The following is a 16,845-nucleotide window of genomic DNA, read 5'->3' as shown; positions in this document are numbered from 1 at the left end:
CAGATATTTATAGTATTAATATATGTATAAACTTTGTAGCTACTACAGATACTGAATTTTTGTCAACTTTGTGAGATGTTAAATACAGTGGTTAAAAATGTAATGTTTCTTATGAAAAATTTAAGCAATACAAGTATTCAAATTAGACATTTTAAAAATTCATTTAAATGCCATCTTTATCTCAAAAGGTTAAATTACACAGTTAGAGGGTGATTTTTAGTCCTATTGCAGAATGAATTACCCCACTAAATTGTAAATATTTCAATGGAGATGTGATTGTTTGATAGAAGATTCCCAATCCTAAAATTATGTAGGAAGCCTAGAATTGAGTCCTGCCTTGGGAAAGTCACTTAACTCTTCTGTTGTTGTTTCTTCATGTATTAAAAATGGCCAATGATACAACTTACCTAATGGGATTGTTATAAAAATTAATGGGAGATAATGATTATGTTATAAACCATAAAGTGTTTATAACATAACAAATCTTAGTTGTTCTTACTTTACCTATGCTCAGAAAGATACTACTCAACCTATTAATTCATTAAATATTTAGCGAGCTCTTCTGTATGACAGACATTGTGCTAAGAACCAAGGGTTTAAAGTTTATTGAAACTGGGTGCCTGCCCTCAAAGAACTCATAGCCAAGTGGAGGAAAGGGACAAGCAGGCAATTATGTTTTATTAAGGGATAAGTGCACTGACAGAGATCAACAGAATATTATATGATCCAGGATTTCTGGAAATATTGATGCCCAAGGTAGGTACTAAAGTTTGACCAGAGGTGAGGAGGAGACAGGGCTTAGAGAAAGGTGACATTGGCAGGAACAAGTTCAAGGGCTGTTGGTGAATATAAATGGAAGGGTGAGTGCTGAGGGATGAGGTCAAGAGAAGTAACTCTGGAAGTTCTTATATGCTGTGTTAAGGAATTTTAACTCTATCCTGAAAACCATGAAGAGTCACTGAAAGGTTTTAATCAGGAAGTGACATAATCAGATTGTTTTTTAAAGATTATTCCTGGTGCAATTTGGAGAATAGATTAGAGGGGGTCAAAATAAAATCAGGGAGACTGTTCAGTAATCTAGTTAAGAGTTGATTATAAAAGTTAATCTCAATGGATGTGAGCAAGATGACAGAAAAGGACTTTTCATGTTCTTCTCCACACAGATACATCAATTTAAACATATATCCATGTACAAAAATACCTTCACGAGAGCTAAGGAAACCATGTCAGAGATTATGGTATCTGAGTGTAGCAAAGAAGTAATGCAGTAAAGAGGCTAAAAAGGACAGATTTATACTGCTTACACCACCCTTCCCCCAGCCCCAGGCAGCACAGTGCAGAGAGAGATACCCTTCATGTGGGGGAAGGAGAAGGATGTTAGCACTGAACTTTTCCTCAGACCCTAACACTTGGCTTGTCCTGGTAAAAACCAGTGCTCGTAAGGCTTCTGTGGCCCCAGACTCCAGGCTGGTACCCATGGACTGAGCATTCAGTCCCACCATGGTGCCAGGCTAGATCTCGAAGCCCCAAGCTGGATTCCAAAACTACAGGCTCCAGGCCTGCCTAGCAGACTCAATCTCTGGACCTACTCGAGCACCCGGCCAATCCCAGTGGCTCCAGGCTCCAAACCAGCTGTCCACAGCCCTGATCATCAGGCTAGCACCACAGACCCAGGGTTCAGGCTTATCCTAGTGATGGACCAGCCTCCATGGACCTAAGCTCTAGGACCACACTTGTGGACCCAGGTTTCAGACTGGCCCCTGAAGCCCTAGGACCCAGGCCAGCCTTTGCAGACCTGACCTCCAGGCCAGTACCTTGCACAGTCAGCCTCCAGGCCAACACAAGTGGACCCAGGCTCTAGCCAGACTTCACAGCCCTAGGCTTTTGGCCAGCCTCAGTGGCTTCAGACACCAGGCGAGCAACCATGACCACCCTACATTCCAGACCAGCTCTTGCAGACCCTGATTCCACACCTGCCCCAGTATTAGGCCAGCTGCAGGCTCCAAGGACCCAAGATACAGGTTTGGTCCAGTAGACACAGAATCAAAGTTCAGCCTAGCAGGCCCTGGTTCTAGGCCAGTCTCCAATGACTGAGGCTCCAGGACTACCTCTGCAGACCCAGGCTCCAGGCCACCCCTTGTGGACTCGACCCAGGCCTGCTCCCACAGACTCAGCCTGTCCCAGTAGACCCAGGCACCAGGCTTATCCCACTGTTTGGCTGGCCCCTGCAGACTCAGGCTCAAGGCCCACCCCAGTGCCAGGTCAGCCCTAGTGGATCCAGGCTTCAAGCCAACCTTCTTAGATGCAGGCCCATTCCATAGAACCAGGCAAGAGGTCCACCCCAGTGTATCCAAGTTTTAGGCTTACCTTGATGGACCCAGGCACCAAACTCACCCACCTGCTGATCCAGGCACTAGGTCAGCCAGTGTGAAGACTCGAGAGCAAGCCAAACTATGGACCACACCAGGCAGCTGGACTACAATCCCTGAATGGACTGACTAGTGAAAGGTTTTCCCAGACAAAGCCACTCAGAGACTGGAATAAGTCTCTATATCTTCAAATGCCCAGACATAAATATAAAGCAACAAGAAATGAAAAACCAAGGAGACATAAACATAACACCAAAAGAACACAATAATCTCCCATAAGCTGACCCAAAGAAATGGAGATATATGAACTGCCTGACAAAGAATTCAGAATAATTGTTTTAAAAAGTAAGATCCATGAACTTCAAGAAAATACTGAAAAACAATTCAATAAAATCAGGAAAACAAGTTATCAAAATGAGTTTACCAGAGAGATTGAAATTATCTATTTCTTAAAAATTAAATTCTGGAGCTGAAAAACAAAACAAATATATAGCTTTTTTGCATACAAAGAAGAAGAAAACAAAGAATGCAGAAAGTTTATGGACTTAATGGGATAGCACCAAAAGAGTAAATATTCAAGTTATAGGAATAAATGAATGAGAAAGGAGAAATAAAGGGGTAGAAAGCTTAAAAAAAAAAGAAAAAAAAAAACACTGCAAATCTGAGGAAAGGTATAAGTATTTAGGTACGGGAAGGTCAAAGACCTCCAATCAGATTTAGGCCAAAGACCACACCAACACATAATCAAACTATTGAAAATCAAGGATAAAGAGAAGATTCTGAAAGCAGCAAGAGAAAAGCAAATAACATGTAAAGGAGTTCCAGTACAGCTAGCAGCAGTTTCCTCTGCAGAATCCTTATAGACCAGAGAGAGTGGGATAATTATGTTCAAAGTGCTTAAGGAAGAAAACTGCCAACCAGCAATATTATATTAATACCTAGCAAAGCTATCCTTCAGAAATGAAAGAGAGCTAAAGACTTTCCCAGACAAACAAAAGCTGAAGGAGTTCATTCCCATCAGACCTGTCTTAAAAGGAATGCTAAAAGGGAGTTCTTCAGGCTGAAAGAAAAGGACAGTAAGTAATAAAATGAAAATATGAAAGTATAAAATTCTGGTGAAAGTAAGTATACAGTCAAATTGGCAATATTCTAAGCCTGTAATGGTGGTATATAAATCACTTATGGCTTTGGTATGAAGGATAGAAGACAAAATTATTAATAGCTAAAATGATTTTAGGGATACACAATATAAAAAGATGTAAATTATGACACCAGAATTTAAAATATGAGGAGGGTAGAGTAAAAGTGTAGTTTTTTTTTTTTTTTTTTTTTAAAGGTGATTAAAGTTTTTATCAGCTTAAAATAACCTGTTATGAGCACAGGACACAGTGAAAAAATACACAAAATAAAATTTTTAAAACCCTGTTATATTTTATGTATATTTCATGGTAACCACAAAGCAAAAAACTTTAGTAAATACACAAAAGATAAAAATTAAGGAATAAAGCGTATCATTAGAAAAAATGACCTAATCACAAAGGAAGACAAGAAGAGAGGAAGAAAGCAACAAAGGATCTACAAAACAACCAGTAAACAATTAACAAAATGGCAGTAGTAAGTCTTTACCCATCAATAATTATTTTGATAAATAAATATTTATCAAAAAAATATTATCAATAATTATGTAAATGGCTTAAATTCTCCAACCAAAAGACACAGAGTGGCTGAATGGATAAAAAACCAATACCCAACTACAAATTGCCTACAAGAGATTCACTTCACCTATTAGGGACACAGGTAGTTTAAAAGCGAAGGGAGGCAAAAAGATATTCTGGACATACGGAAACCAACAGAGAGCAGGGCAGCTATAATTATATAGCATTTAAATAAAAAACTAAAACAAGGTCATTATATAATGATAAAGGGGTCACTTTAGCAAGAGGATATAGTAATTATATATTCACCCAACATTGGAACACCAAAATATATAAAGAAAATAGTAATATATATGAGAGGAGATTATAACACAGTAATAGTACAGGACTTCCATACCCTGCTTTCAGCAATGGCCGGATCATCCGGACAGAAAAATAGGGAAATTTTGGACTTAAACTGTTTTAGATCAAATGGACCTAACATATAGACATATATAGAGCATTCTATTCAACTGAAGCAAGACACACATTCTGCTCAAGTGCCCATGGAACATTCTCCAGGATAGATCACATGTTAAGCCACAAACAAGTCTTACCAAATTTAAGAAGATTAAAATTGTATGAAATATCTTTCCTGACCACAATGGTATGAAGCTAGGAATTGGTAACAGGGAGTAAATTGGAAAATTCACAAATACCTGGAAATTAAACATGTTCCTGAACAACCAGTGGAGCAAAGAAGAAATTAAAAGGGAAATTTTAAGTTATCTTGTGAAAAATGAAAATGGAAATACAACATACCAAACAAAACTTATGGGAAGCAGCAAAAATCATTTTAGGAAGGAAGTTTTATAGCAATAAACACCTACATCAGAAAACAAGAAAGATCTCAAACAACCTAATATTACATCCCAAGGAACTAGAAAAAGAAGAACTAAATCCAAATTTAGCAGAAGGAAGGAAATAATGAAGATGAGAAGAAATAAATGAAATTGAGCTTAGAAAAACAATAGAAAAGACTAACAAAACTATAGGCTAGGAGAGGGATAGCATTAGGAGAAATACCTAATGTAGATGACAGGGTGATGGATGCAGCAAACCACCATGGCACATGTATAACTATGTGACAAACGTGCACATGCTGCACACGTACCCCAGAACTAAAGTATAATAATAATAAAAGATAAAATTTAAAAACTTTTAGCTAGAAGAAAAGAGAGAAGACTCAAAAAATAAGAAATGAAAGAGGAGACATTACAACTGATACACAGAAATGCAAAAGGATAAGAGACTACAATAAATAATTATGTGTTAACAAATTAACGACCTAGAAGAAAATACTAGATACATATGGTCTACCAAGGCTGAATCATGAAACAGAAAATCTGAACAGACCAATAGCAACCAGTAACAAATAAGAGATTGAATCAGTAATGAAGTCTCCCATCAAAGAAAAGCCCAGGACCTGATGACCATTCCTTCTAAAACTACTGAAAAATTGAAGAAGGGAGAAACTTTTTTTTTTTTAAATACGGGATCTTGCTTTATCACCCAGGCTGGTGTGCAGTGGTGCAGTCATAACTCACTGCAGAGGTAATCCCACTTCAAGCCTCCCAAGTTGGTGAGACTACAGGCATGTGCCACCATGCCAAGCTAATTTTTTTTTACTTTTTGTAGAGATGGAGTCTTGCTGTTTTCCAGGCTCGTTTCAAGTTCCTGGCCTGGCCTCAAGTGATCCTCTCATTTAGGGCCTTATAAAGCACTGGGATTATAGACATGAGCCGCTGTGCCAACCTGAGAGAACACTTTTAAACACATTCAAAGCCAGACTAGGACACTACAAGAAAGGAAAATTACAGGTTAATATCCTTGATGAATGTAGATGTAAAAGTCCTCAACAAAATCCTAGCAAACTAGAGACCCTGGTTATGGTCAACTGATTTTTGACAAAAGTACAAAGAACACACAATAGGGAAAAGAGAATCTCTTCAATAAATGGAGCTGGGAAAAGTCGGGGGAAACTGGATATCCACATGCAGAAGAATGAAGTTAGACCGTTATCTCACCCCATATACAAACATCATCCCAAAATAGATTAAAGACATTAACATAAGACCTGAAATTTTAAGAGTAGTAGAAGAAAACAGGGGAAAGCTTCATGACATTAGTCTGGGCCACAAATTTTTGGATATGACCCCAAAAGCACAAGCAATAAAAGCAAAAATAGAAAAATCAGATTACATCGAATTCAAAAGCTTTAGCACAGTGAAGGAAATAATCTACAAAGTGAAAAAAAATAACCTACAGAATAGGAAAAAGTATTTGCAAGCCATACATCTGATGAGGGGTTAATACGCAAAAAATAGATAAAGAATCCAAACAAATAGTAAGAAAACAACCTGATTGAAAATGGGTAAGGCATCTGAATAAACATTTCTCAAAAGAAGACACACAAGTGGCCAATAGATACATGAAAAAGTGCTCAACATCACTAATCATCAGAGATGTTAGAATGGTATCTTGAACAACCCACAGAAAATCTTCACAATCTATACATCTGACAAAGGACTAATATCCAGAATCAACAACGAACTCAAATCAGTAAGAAAAACAATCCCATCAAAAAGTGGGCTAAGGACATGAATAGACAATTCTCAAAAGAAGATATTCAAATAGCCAACAAACCTATGAAAAAATGCTCAACATCACTAATGATCAGGGAAGTGCAAATCAAAACTACAGTGCAATACTACCTTACTTCTGCAAGAATGGCCATAGTAAAAAAATAAAAAAAACAGTAGATGTTGGTGTTGATGCAGAGATCAGGGAACACTTCTACACTGCTGGTAGAAATGTAAACTAGTACAGCCGCTATGGAAGACTGTGGCGATTCCTTAAAGAACTAAAAGTAGGACTACAATTTGATCCATCAATCCCACTACTGGGTATGTACCCAGAGGCAAAGAAGTCATTTATATGAAAAAGATAACTTCACACGCATGTTTATAGCAGTATAATTCACAATTGCAAAATCGTGGAACCAACCCAGGTGCCCATCAGTCAACAAGTGGATAAAGAAACTGTGATCACACACACACACACACACACACACACACACACACACACACACAGTGGAATACTGCTCAGCCATAAAAAGGAATGGATTAACAGCATTTATATTGACCTAGACGAGATTGGAGACTATTTTCTAAGTGAAGTAACTCGGGAATGGAAAACCAAACATTGGACTTTGGGGACTTGGGGGGAATGGTGGGAGGGAGGTGAGGGATAAAAGACTAAAAATAAGGTACATTGTATACTGCTTGGGTGATGGGTGCACCAGAATCTTACAAGTCACTGCTAAAGATACTTACTGATGTAACCAAATACCACCTGTACCCCAATAACCTATGGGGGAAAAAAAAGAATTAAGTCTTTGTTCAGCTGTAAAGGAATACCTGAGGCTGGGTAATTTATAAAGAAAAGAGGTTTATTTAGCTTATCGTTCTGCAGGCTGTAGAAGAAGCATGACACCTGCATCCGTGTAGCTTCTGGTGAGGGCTTTTATGCTGCCTTAAAAGATGGCAGAGAAAGTCAAAGTGGAAGTGGGCACATGCAGAGATGCCAAACCTGAGGGGCGTCCTGGCTTTGTAACAATCCACTCTCACAGGAACTAATTCAATCCCAGCAAAACTAATCCCATCTCACTAGAGCTAGAACTCAACTACCATGAGAATGGCACCAAGCCATTCATGAGGGATCTGCCTCCGTGACCCAAATACCTCTCATTAGGTCCGACCTACCAGCACCTCCATGTTGGGAATAAAACTTCAAAATGAGATTTGGTGGAGACAGACCAACCATATACAGACCATAGCAGGTGACTATTATAAAAGAGACAAAAGTGGTGGTGAGGATGTGTTAAAAAAATAAATGGAACTCTTGCACACTGTTGGTGGAAATGTAGATTAGTATAGTCATTATGGAAAACACTACGGAGTTTCTTCAAAAAAATAAAAATAGAACTACCCTATGATCCAGCAATTCCACTACTGGGTATCTATCTAAAAGATACGAAATCAGTATGTTGAAGAAATATCTGCATTCCTATGTTCACTGCAGCATTATTCACAATAGGCAAGATATGGAATCAATCTAAGCGTCTGTTTTCAGATGAATGGATAAAGAAAATGTGCTACATATACACAATTGAATACTATTCAACCTTAAAAAAGAATGAGATACTGTCATCTGCAACTACATGAATGAACCAGGAGGGAACAGTATGTTAAGTAAAATAAGCCAAGCACTGAAAGACAAATATTGCATGATCTCACTTATATACAGAGTACTAAAAGTTGAACTCATAGAGGTAGAGAGTACCAGAGGCTGGGAGTTATGGAGATTGGGGAGATTTTTTAAAAAGGAAACTTCAGTCTTTTAAAGGGCATCTATAAAGGACCTACAGCTAATGTCATATCTAATGATAAAGGACCGAATGCCTTTCCTGTATGATAGAGAACTAGGCAAAGATGTCCAATCTCACCACCTCTTTCATATTGTACTGGAAATCTTAGCAAGTACAATAGAACAAGAAAATAAATGAAAGGCATTCAGACCCGAAATAAATAAAACTTTCTTTGTATACGACATGATTGTCTGTGTAGAAATTACCAGCAAATCTATTAAAAAGCTCCTAGAACTAATAGGTGATTTGAGCAGTATACAGGTTAACTTTTTAAAACATCACTTGTATTTCTATACAAGGACAATGAACAATTGGAAACCAGGATTTTTTTTTAAGCTCCATTTATAATAGCTCCAAAAGGAGGGGTAAAAAAAAAACTATCCCTCCTTTATAAATTTATAAAGGAGGGGTAGTTTTTTATAAAGTTATATAAATAAAAACGTGCAGGATCTGTATGTTGAAAGTTACAAAATGCTGGTGAAGGAAATCAAAGACAACCAAAATAAACAAGGAAGCATAGTGTATTCATGGATTACAACACTTGATACAGTCAAATTGACCAGTAAATTTAATGTGATCCCAGTCAAAATCTCATTGTAGATAACCAAATTCTAAAATTTATATGGAAAAGTTAAAACAAATAGCCAAAACATTTTTGAAAATGAAACAAAGTTGGGGGACTCACATTATCTGGTGTTAAGACACAATATAAATCTAAGGTAATTAATACAGTGTAGTATTGGTGAAAGAGTAGGTACATAGAGCTATGGAAGAGAAGAAAGAAAGTCTAGAAATAGACATACAAATATGGTAATTGATTTTTTTAAAAGGTGAAAAGGCAATTCAGTGGAGAAAGGATAGTCTTTTCAACAGATGGTGCCAGACCAACTGAATGTCCTCATACCAAAAAAGAATTTCCTTCTATGAAAAATTAACTTAGAACTTATCATGCACCTATATGTAAGATAAAACTAGAAAACTCTTGGAAACAAACATAGGAGAAACTCTTTATGACCGGGGGTTTCACAGAGTTCTTACAGTATCAAAAGCACTATCAATAAAAGAAAAAGATTGATAAATTGGTCTTCATCAAATTAAAAACTTTTGTTCTGTGAAAGATACTGATAGAATGTAAAGAAGATATATGGATAGCAGATAAACACACGTGAAAGGTGCTCAGCGTCGTTATATATTTTTTAGAATGCCTAAATTACTGATAATATGAGGTATTCGTGAGGATGTGGAACAGCTGGAAGTTTCATACTTTGCTGGTGGATTATAGCATGATACAGCCACTCTAGAAAACAGTTTGGCAGTTTGCCTACCATATAACCTGGTATTTGTTCTAGACAGAGTTCACACAAACACTTGTGTACAAATGTTTGCAATAGTATTGCTGATAATCACCAGCATCTGGAAAGAACTTGAATGTCCTTGAATTGATGAATGAATAAACTAATTATATATCTACTTGATGGGATATACTCAGCAATGAATACAGGAACAGATCTTTTTGTAATACAAAAATAGATGAATGAATCTCAAATGCAATATGTTAAGTGAAAAAAGGCCATTCTTATAATTACATGTTCTGTGATTTTGTGCAACATCATAGAAGGTCAGCAGTTGTCAGGGGTTGTGGGAAAGGGGAAGGTCTGACTTAAAAAGGGTGTTGGAATTGTTCTGTACCTGGTTTGTGGAGCTGGTAGCAAAATGCTATGCACATGTTAAAACTCATAAAACTAAGCCTAAAAAAGTGAATTCTGCTGTATATAAATTTTAGGAAATAATAAAAATACTTACTACCTTGTATGCATTTGTCAAAGTTTGTTCATACATTTAACATTTGTGTATTTCACTGTCGAAATTTTGTCTCACCTAAAAATAAAGAATTGTAAATAAAGTAACTGTAGGATGGGAAACACTTAGGTGTTCTAATTAGAACAGTTTTACCCTAAAGTGTGATATATATAATTTATTTATTATGGTAAGGGCTCATTTATTTTCCTGCTTAGGAGATTACCATGTTGTCTGTTTTCTTGACAATTTATTGTTGATTTACTGAATGTTACTTCTTAATAATGACGGCTAGTTTCTGGCCACAAGCTAGATAAGAGCTCTTTTATAATCTGTTTTTCTACTGCATCAATTCAGATTCATCCGATCTCTCGTCTTTTCCTTTTGCACACAATTTTTTCTTTCATCTGTTGACAAGGGAAAAAAATCAACTTGGAAAAATGTGTTTTGAATGTTTTCAATGAATTTGTCACATTTAAGATTTAATCATTCATAAATTATTTATTGACTAGAAGAAGCAGTTCACACTGTATTAGTTGTGATAATCTTTGGGCCTCATAAAACAAACCAGCAAAAGCTTTATCTTAAACACTATAGACCATTTATGATGCTATGAATTGAATGGATATATTTGACCACTTGCTGTGGGTGACAGATGATGTCAGATTAAATTTAAATTGATCTCCTCTCAATGTTTATCTCTGGTGCATGTGCAATTACTTCAGCACCAGAGAACCTTTCAGAGGCATTCTGTCAATACAGCTACCTGACAGTCATTTGTATTTGTAAACTGTGCATTTGGCACCTGCTGGTCTCTGTTGCATTGGAGCTAGTGGGGAGCCAAAATGGGTATACAATGAAGTTTTTGGTTGGTACATCTCAGTGGGAGTTATTGAAGGGAAGAAACAACACTTCCGGGACCTCAGGAGAGGATAAAAAGAAAAAGAAACTGGTAATACTAACTACAAGCCAGCTATTCTTTGCTACCAAAAACAAAAAATAATGGTTTTAAAAGTCAATCAATTCTACCCAAGGAATTAAAGTGTATGTGGACCTACATTTTAATTCTTGTAACAGAATGAAAAAGTGTTTCTATTTAAAATATATAATTTTTAAAGCACCAAGATCTCAGTTAGAAGGCAGACCATTCATATGAACAGAAATGTAAATACAATCAATGAAAAAATGCTTAATTTGTGAACAAATGTAAATTAAAATGCAGGTATCTTTTCCTTATAAAATTTACAAAACCAATTTTAATTTTAAAAAGACAAACATGCTGGCAAGACTTTAAAGAACAAATAGGTGAACAGATAGTAAAAGCCGATGATATTCTGTAGGTATAATTTGCTCACACTTGGTGAAAAGCTCTTATTCGTTAACCCAGTAATCCTACTTTATTGTATACAACTCGAGGAAATATTTCAAAGAAGAAGAAAGCCTGATATATAAATTTGCTTAGCTCAGTATGGTGTTTTCTGCTACAGTGCATATTTCTGTGCTGCAGATTTGCTCATACATAACTGGTAATTAAGAGAATAATGTCCACAGAAAGCGAAGTTGTGTCGGTTCATATATCATTATCCTCCGAGTGTCCAGAAGCCATCAGAATAAGCTTTGTCATAAGGAGAATGGCATAGGAGTATATGAAGACCTCCAAAACAAAACAACTGAGAGTCCTGGGGAAGTGCCTTTCTTAGTGTAAATAAAAGCTAGTTTAATGATCTTCAGAAGTGCTTTGCTTTTCACAGTGTTAAGCTATCCAGTGAAGTTGCATGTGTGGTTTGAAGGAGTTATGAAGACATTTTCCCATTTAGAAAAACAACATGAAGATGCTATGCCCTGGTTCAGGTTAATTTGATGAAATTGGTTTTTACTGTCTAGTGAATGCCCTCAAGGAACTGAACCTCAAAAGAGGGCTCACAAGCTTTATGTTAAGGCTGCAGAGGATCACCTGGTTGACACTAGGTTTCAATGCTGGTGCTAATATTGGATGGTGCTAATATTTTTGTTATAGCTTCGTAATGGTACTTTGGTTACAAAGCTGCACAGTTTTAAGTAGTTAGCCCCTAACTATTTTTCCATTGAGCCCTGTTATTTTTAGTGTGATATTGCAGAACAAAAGGTTTTTTTAGTTACATGTATGTAATTTAGGAAAATATATAAGTGCCCATTAATAAAAAATGGTTAGGTAACTTAGGGTACAGCATCTTGATAGACTATAAGGTGCCTTAATGATAAGCATGGAAAATCTTCTATGAAACAAGTACAGGAATTGGAAAACAAAACTGAGTATCTGGATACTATGCTTACAACTGTGTAAAAATGTTTGACACACACCTGATGTGCAATAGTTGTGGTAGGATGGTGGGATTATAGGTTAGCAAAATTAATACTGTGAAGTTAGTAAAATAGAGATAAGGCTGTTGTAACAGTTTAAATTTTATTTGACTGTGGTTTCAGAATTCCTGGAAAACTCAAACAATTCGTATTTGACTTACATTCTGGAAAACTGCACAGAGAATTCCATCATGGACCTGACCCAACTGATACAGCCCCAGGAGAGGTAGGACTCCTATTTATTTTTCAATGGGAACTCTTTTTTTTCCTTTTTCAGTTAGCCTTAAAGAGGGCCCGAAGTTCTCACATCAGCTTGAGCTTGAGCTGCTGAATATTTTTGTAAAGAAATCCTGAGTAGAAATTATCCTTTTAAATTAATTTTTAAAATGTTAGGTCCTCAGAAAAGTTGAAAGAATATTATAATGTTTCTTGATCATATAAAAGTGTTCTGAATGTGACCTCTGTGGAATATGGCTGTAACAGGGTTAAAATACATTTGGCTTTATTTAAATGGGAATAGGAAATACGAATCTAAAGCAGATAAATCAGTGAAGAAATCAGTGGATTCCAGTAATTGTCCAAGCCTTCCTCTGTGGCTGGAAGATTGACCACACTATAAAGAAAGTAATGATTTGTTATTCTTGCTAAATCATTCTAAGAGCCTTAACAAATACGCTATTCATAATGCTCAAAACTTTCCAGTTTAATGCAGCTTTCCCATTTGTAATTTAGAATACTCAACTGTTTCATCAAAATTTTATGTTCTTTTTAACCTGAGAATTTTACTATTTCTACCTTGTAACTTCTGTTACAAGTAATTTCTGTTCCTACTGTACTAAACAGCTCTAAATTTGCATTTTGATGCATTATGATTTCTATCATGCCTATTACCATGATACCGTGAGGGAAGATGATACATACCAAAACCCTCTATTTCATATGCTCAGAACTTAAATCCATTATTTTGCCTATAGAACCTCTCTTAATAAAAGGAAAATAAAAACTGAGTGAATTTTTGTTTACCTTATTTAAGAGTCAGATTAGGTTCAGAAGCAAGAGTTCTCTATAGGAATCCAACATCATGCTTTCTCCTTTAAAAATGAGGTCAGATTTTTTATAATTAAGCAACTGTAGGAGGCAAACTTGTTGGCTCTATAACCCAAAGGTGGTAATTTTCCTCAGAAAAGAAGGCCTGCATAATACTTTATCAGATTAGGAAAAGATGTCATTTACCATTATTGTATTATCCTGATTTGTTTCAATTTTCTCATTAGACAGTGAACTTATATTTGTTCATCTTTGTGTACTGACAGGATACCAAATAAATGTTTTATAGTAATATAACTAATTTCAGCCTTATTAATCCAAACATATATCTCACTAAAAAAATTAAAAATGTATTGGGAAAGGAACATGATAAAGTCAAATGATAAGTTTGTAGACACATTGCTTCCTGTTAGAATTAATGTGCCATTACATATAGTATGTAATGTATGCACTGTGTGCCTGTGTTAACTACAGGGGATATTAAAATGAGGAGAACAATCAGGCCTGCTCTTGAGCTCACAATTCGGAAATAGAGGATAGACTGCACTGGCTTTTCTTTAAAACTCTTGGAAGTAGCTCTTGTTTCACTGTGTATTTTTGTCTACTTTTGGTACACAAGTAAAATACTACAGAAATTTATTTCAGTATTGAAGTGTTTGCTTTCCTCTTTATTTCAACTAAGTTGTAATAACTTCTAGTATCCTGGTAATTGATAACTAAGCCAACATCTAGAGTGGGTGCTGTTAATTCTCTTAGTAGGCATGTGCAAAAGGGAAGGTTTGGACCAACCTAGGGTTGTGCTGCTTCTGCAGACTAGTCTAGGAAAGCACCCAGGTGTCAGTATTTTGGTCCCTTCCACCACTCCTCAGTAAATGTAAACAAGCCCACAGTTAATGGCTCTGTGGCAAACCCTGCCCTGGAGAATCTGAATAGGAGCATTTGAAATGGGGAAAGCAAGATTTCACACTTAAATCTCTTGCTTTGGCACACGGTTGCTATCTTTTATTGATTAAGAAGCAAATAATTACAGGGGAACTACCATTCATTGAATACTCTTATTAAAATATTACTGCACCATAAACTATATTGGTATAAAAATGTTTTATTCTTTCTTTTGTAGCAAGCCCAAGATGTAGCAAGCAGTCCACCTGAGAGCTCCTTCCAGAAACTAGCACCCAGTGAATATAGGTATACTCTATTGAGGGATCGAGATGAGCTTTAAAAACTTGAAAAACAGTTTGTAAGCCTTTCAACAGCAGCAACAACCTACATGGTGGAAATAGTAAACCTATATTTTCATAATTCTATGTGTATTTTTATTTTGAATAAACTGAAAGAAGTTTTGGGTTTTTAATTTTTTTCTCCCCGACTCAAAATGCATTGTCATTTAATATAGCCTCTTTAAAAAACAAACAAACAAACAAAAAGACCTCTAGGGTTAAAAAAAATCAAAATCAGAAGCCTATATCCACTTTAAATCTGTCCTGTAAAATTTTAATAAATCAAGTGAAAGGTGACATTGCCAGAAACTTACCATTAACTTGCACTACTAGGGTAGGAAGGACTTAGGGATGTTTCTGTGTTGTATGTGCTTTTCTTTCTTTTCTTACGATCAATTCTGTTGGTATTTTCAGTATCTCATTTCTCAAAGTTAAAGGGATATACATTCTGGATACTTGGGAGGGGAATAAATTAAAATTTTCACACTGTGTACTGTGTTTTACTGATTGGTTGGATATTGCTTATGAAAATTCCATAGTGGTATTTTTTGGATTCTTAATGTGTAACTTAAACATACTTTGAAGCAGAGGAGAATTATAAGACAGAACATTTGGCAGGAATTGTCCTTATGAACCAAGAAAAAGAAAGTGAAAAGTATTATTAAGATTCTGTGTTTGTCTAAAAATGTGGCATATGGATGGCATTTAAAACTTTGAATAAATTATATCTAAAGCTGGGAAAGGGAGGTGACAGTGGAACAGGTTACCAGTCAGAACTAGATGGCTTTTAAGGCTCCTCCTATTATGATACTTCAATTTCCAAAGAGAAAAACCAGCAGATAAATTGTATTTCAGTAATTCTAACCTGCTTCTGTCTTATAGAGTCTTGTTATAGTTGTAGAAATCAAAAACAAGGAACATACATATTTACTTTTTTTTCTATTGTAAAATGGTTAGAGGACCCTACCCTCTCTAGATTCCCTGATTTCCCAGGCCTGCAGCATACAGCAAGATGGGTCCCTGTGCCAGGCCTCAATACTGCCAGGGACTAAAACCAGAGGGAGGGGACCCTCAGTGTCATATCAGGAAGCCCAGTGCCAGAGGACAGACAGGCTCAAAATTGGCTTTTCCTCTGGGCCTGGGTTGGTGCTATAGGCCAAGGGTCATTTTATACTTGGGTATAAATCAATCCCAGTTTGGGGGGAGATGATTTTTAAGCTTAAAAGGCTGACATGTGCCATTATATGTAGTATGTAATATATGTAACATCTTCCAGTTCTTTTAAAATAAATGAATATTTATAATGGATATTTAATGATTGTTATTTTTAAAAACCAGCTTACAATTCCTAGTTATGCATGATTTATCTATAGTTTAGTTTTATTCAGAATAATAACTTAATAAGGTGATAAGGGATATATTTAGCATATTATTCCAGATTGTGACTAAGAAAGAAGGATGGGGCTTTCTAGAAGTTGGGCCTTCATTCTGTTGTCTTCATTGCTTTTAACCAATCAGTTGAATGAAGTTAGAGTTATGGTCCTCAGGTTAGATGATGGACCAGATCTGTGAGGGTCAGCATGGAAATTCACAAATATTGAAGAGAGCACACAGGACCAAAAGCAGCACATGCAATAAACTGGAATAATATTGTAATCCTGTAATTGGGTTTGAAAAAGATAAATTCAAGAGTTAGGTTGCAGAGAGGTGGCTTGGGAGCATTGTTATTATGAAAAAGGCCTAAAGGAGTACATGTTCATTATGTTCTAAGATGATAGAGTGGCTGTTAAGGGAGTCAATTTGAGGAAGTATGATTTAGCATTCATGCATGTTGGACTTAGTCTCTAGCCCTGCCACTATCATTGTCTTCTCTGGACTGTAAAGCCATTGAGGACAAGGAAACTAAATGTAATGTCTACATCACTAGTGCCTAGAATTTCTGGACACTT

The 16,845-nt window shown here is 36.2% G+C and overlaps 1 protein-coding gene across 1 annotated transcript in view; it reads left to right on the top strand.

Annotated features, from left to right (window-relative positions):
- Positions 1 to 16,627, top strand: part of ERP44 (endoplasmic reticulum protein 44) — a 95,606-nt gene extending 78,979 nt beyond the window's left edge. The window contains exons 11-12 of the mRNA XM_032240198.1: positions 12,753 to 12,855; positions 14,797 to 16,627. Of these exons, the coding sequence (XP_032096089.1) occupies positions 12,753 to 12,855; positions 14,797 to 14,898 (205 nt within the window). The 3' untranslated portion in view covers positions 14,899 to 16,627. The remainder of the gene's footprint in view (positions 1 to 12,752; positions 12,856 to 14,796) is intronic.
- Positions 16,628 to 16,845: the final 218 nt, after the last annotated feature.

The sequence above is a fragment of the Sapajus apella genome, unplaced genomic scaffold, assembly GCF_009761245.1.
Source record: "Sapajus apella isolate SASKATOON/1434 unplaced genomic scaffold, GSC_monkey_1.0 scaffold46, whole genome shotgun sequence".
NCBI lineage: Eukaryota > Metazoa > Chordata > Mammalia > Primates > Cebidae > Sapajus > Sapajus apella.
Note: the sequence above shows the minus strand (reverse complement) of the source record. Positions and strands in the feature narration are given on the sequence as shown.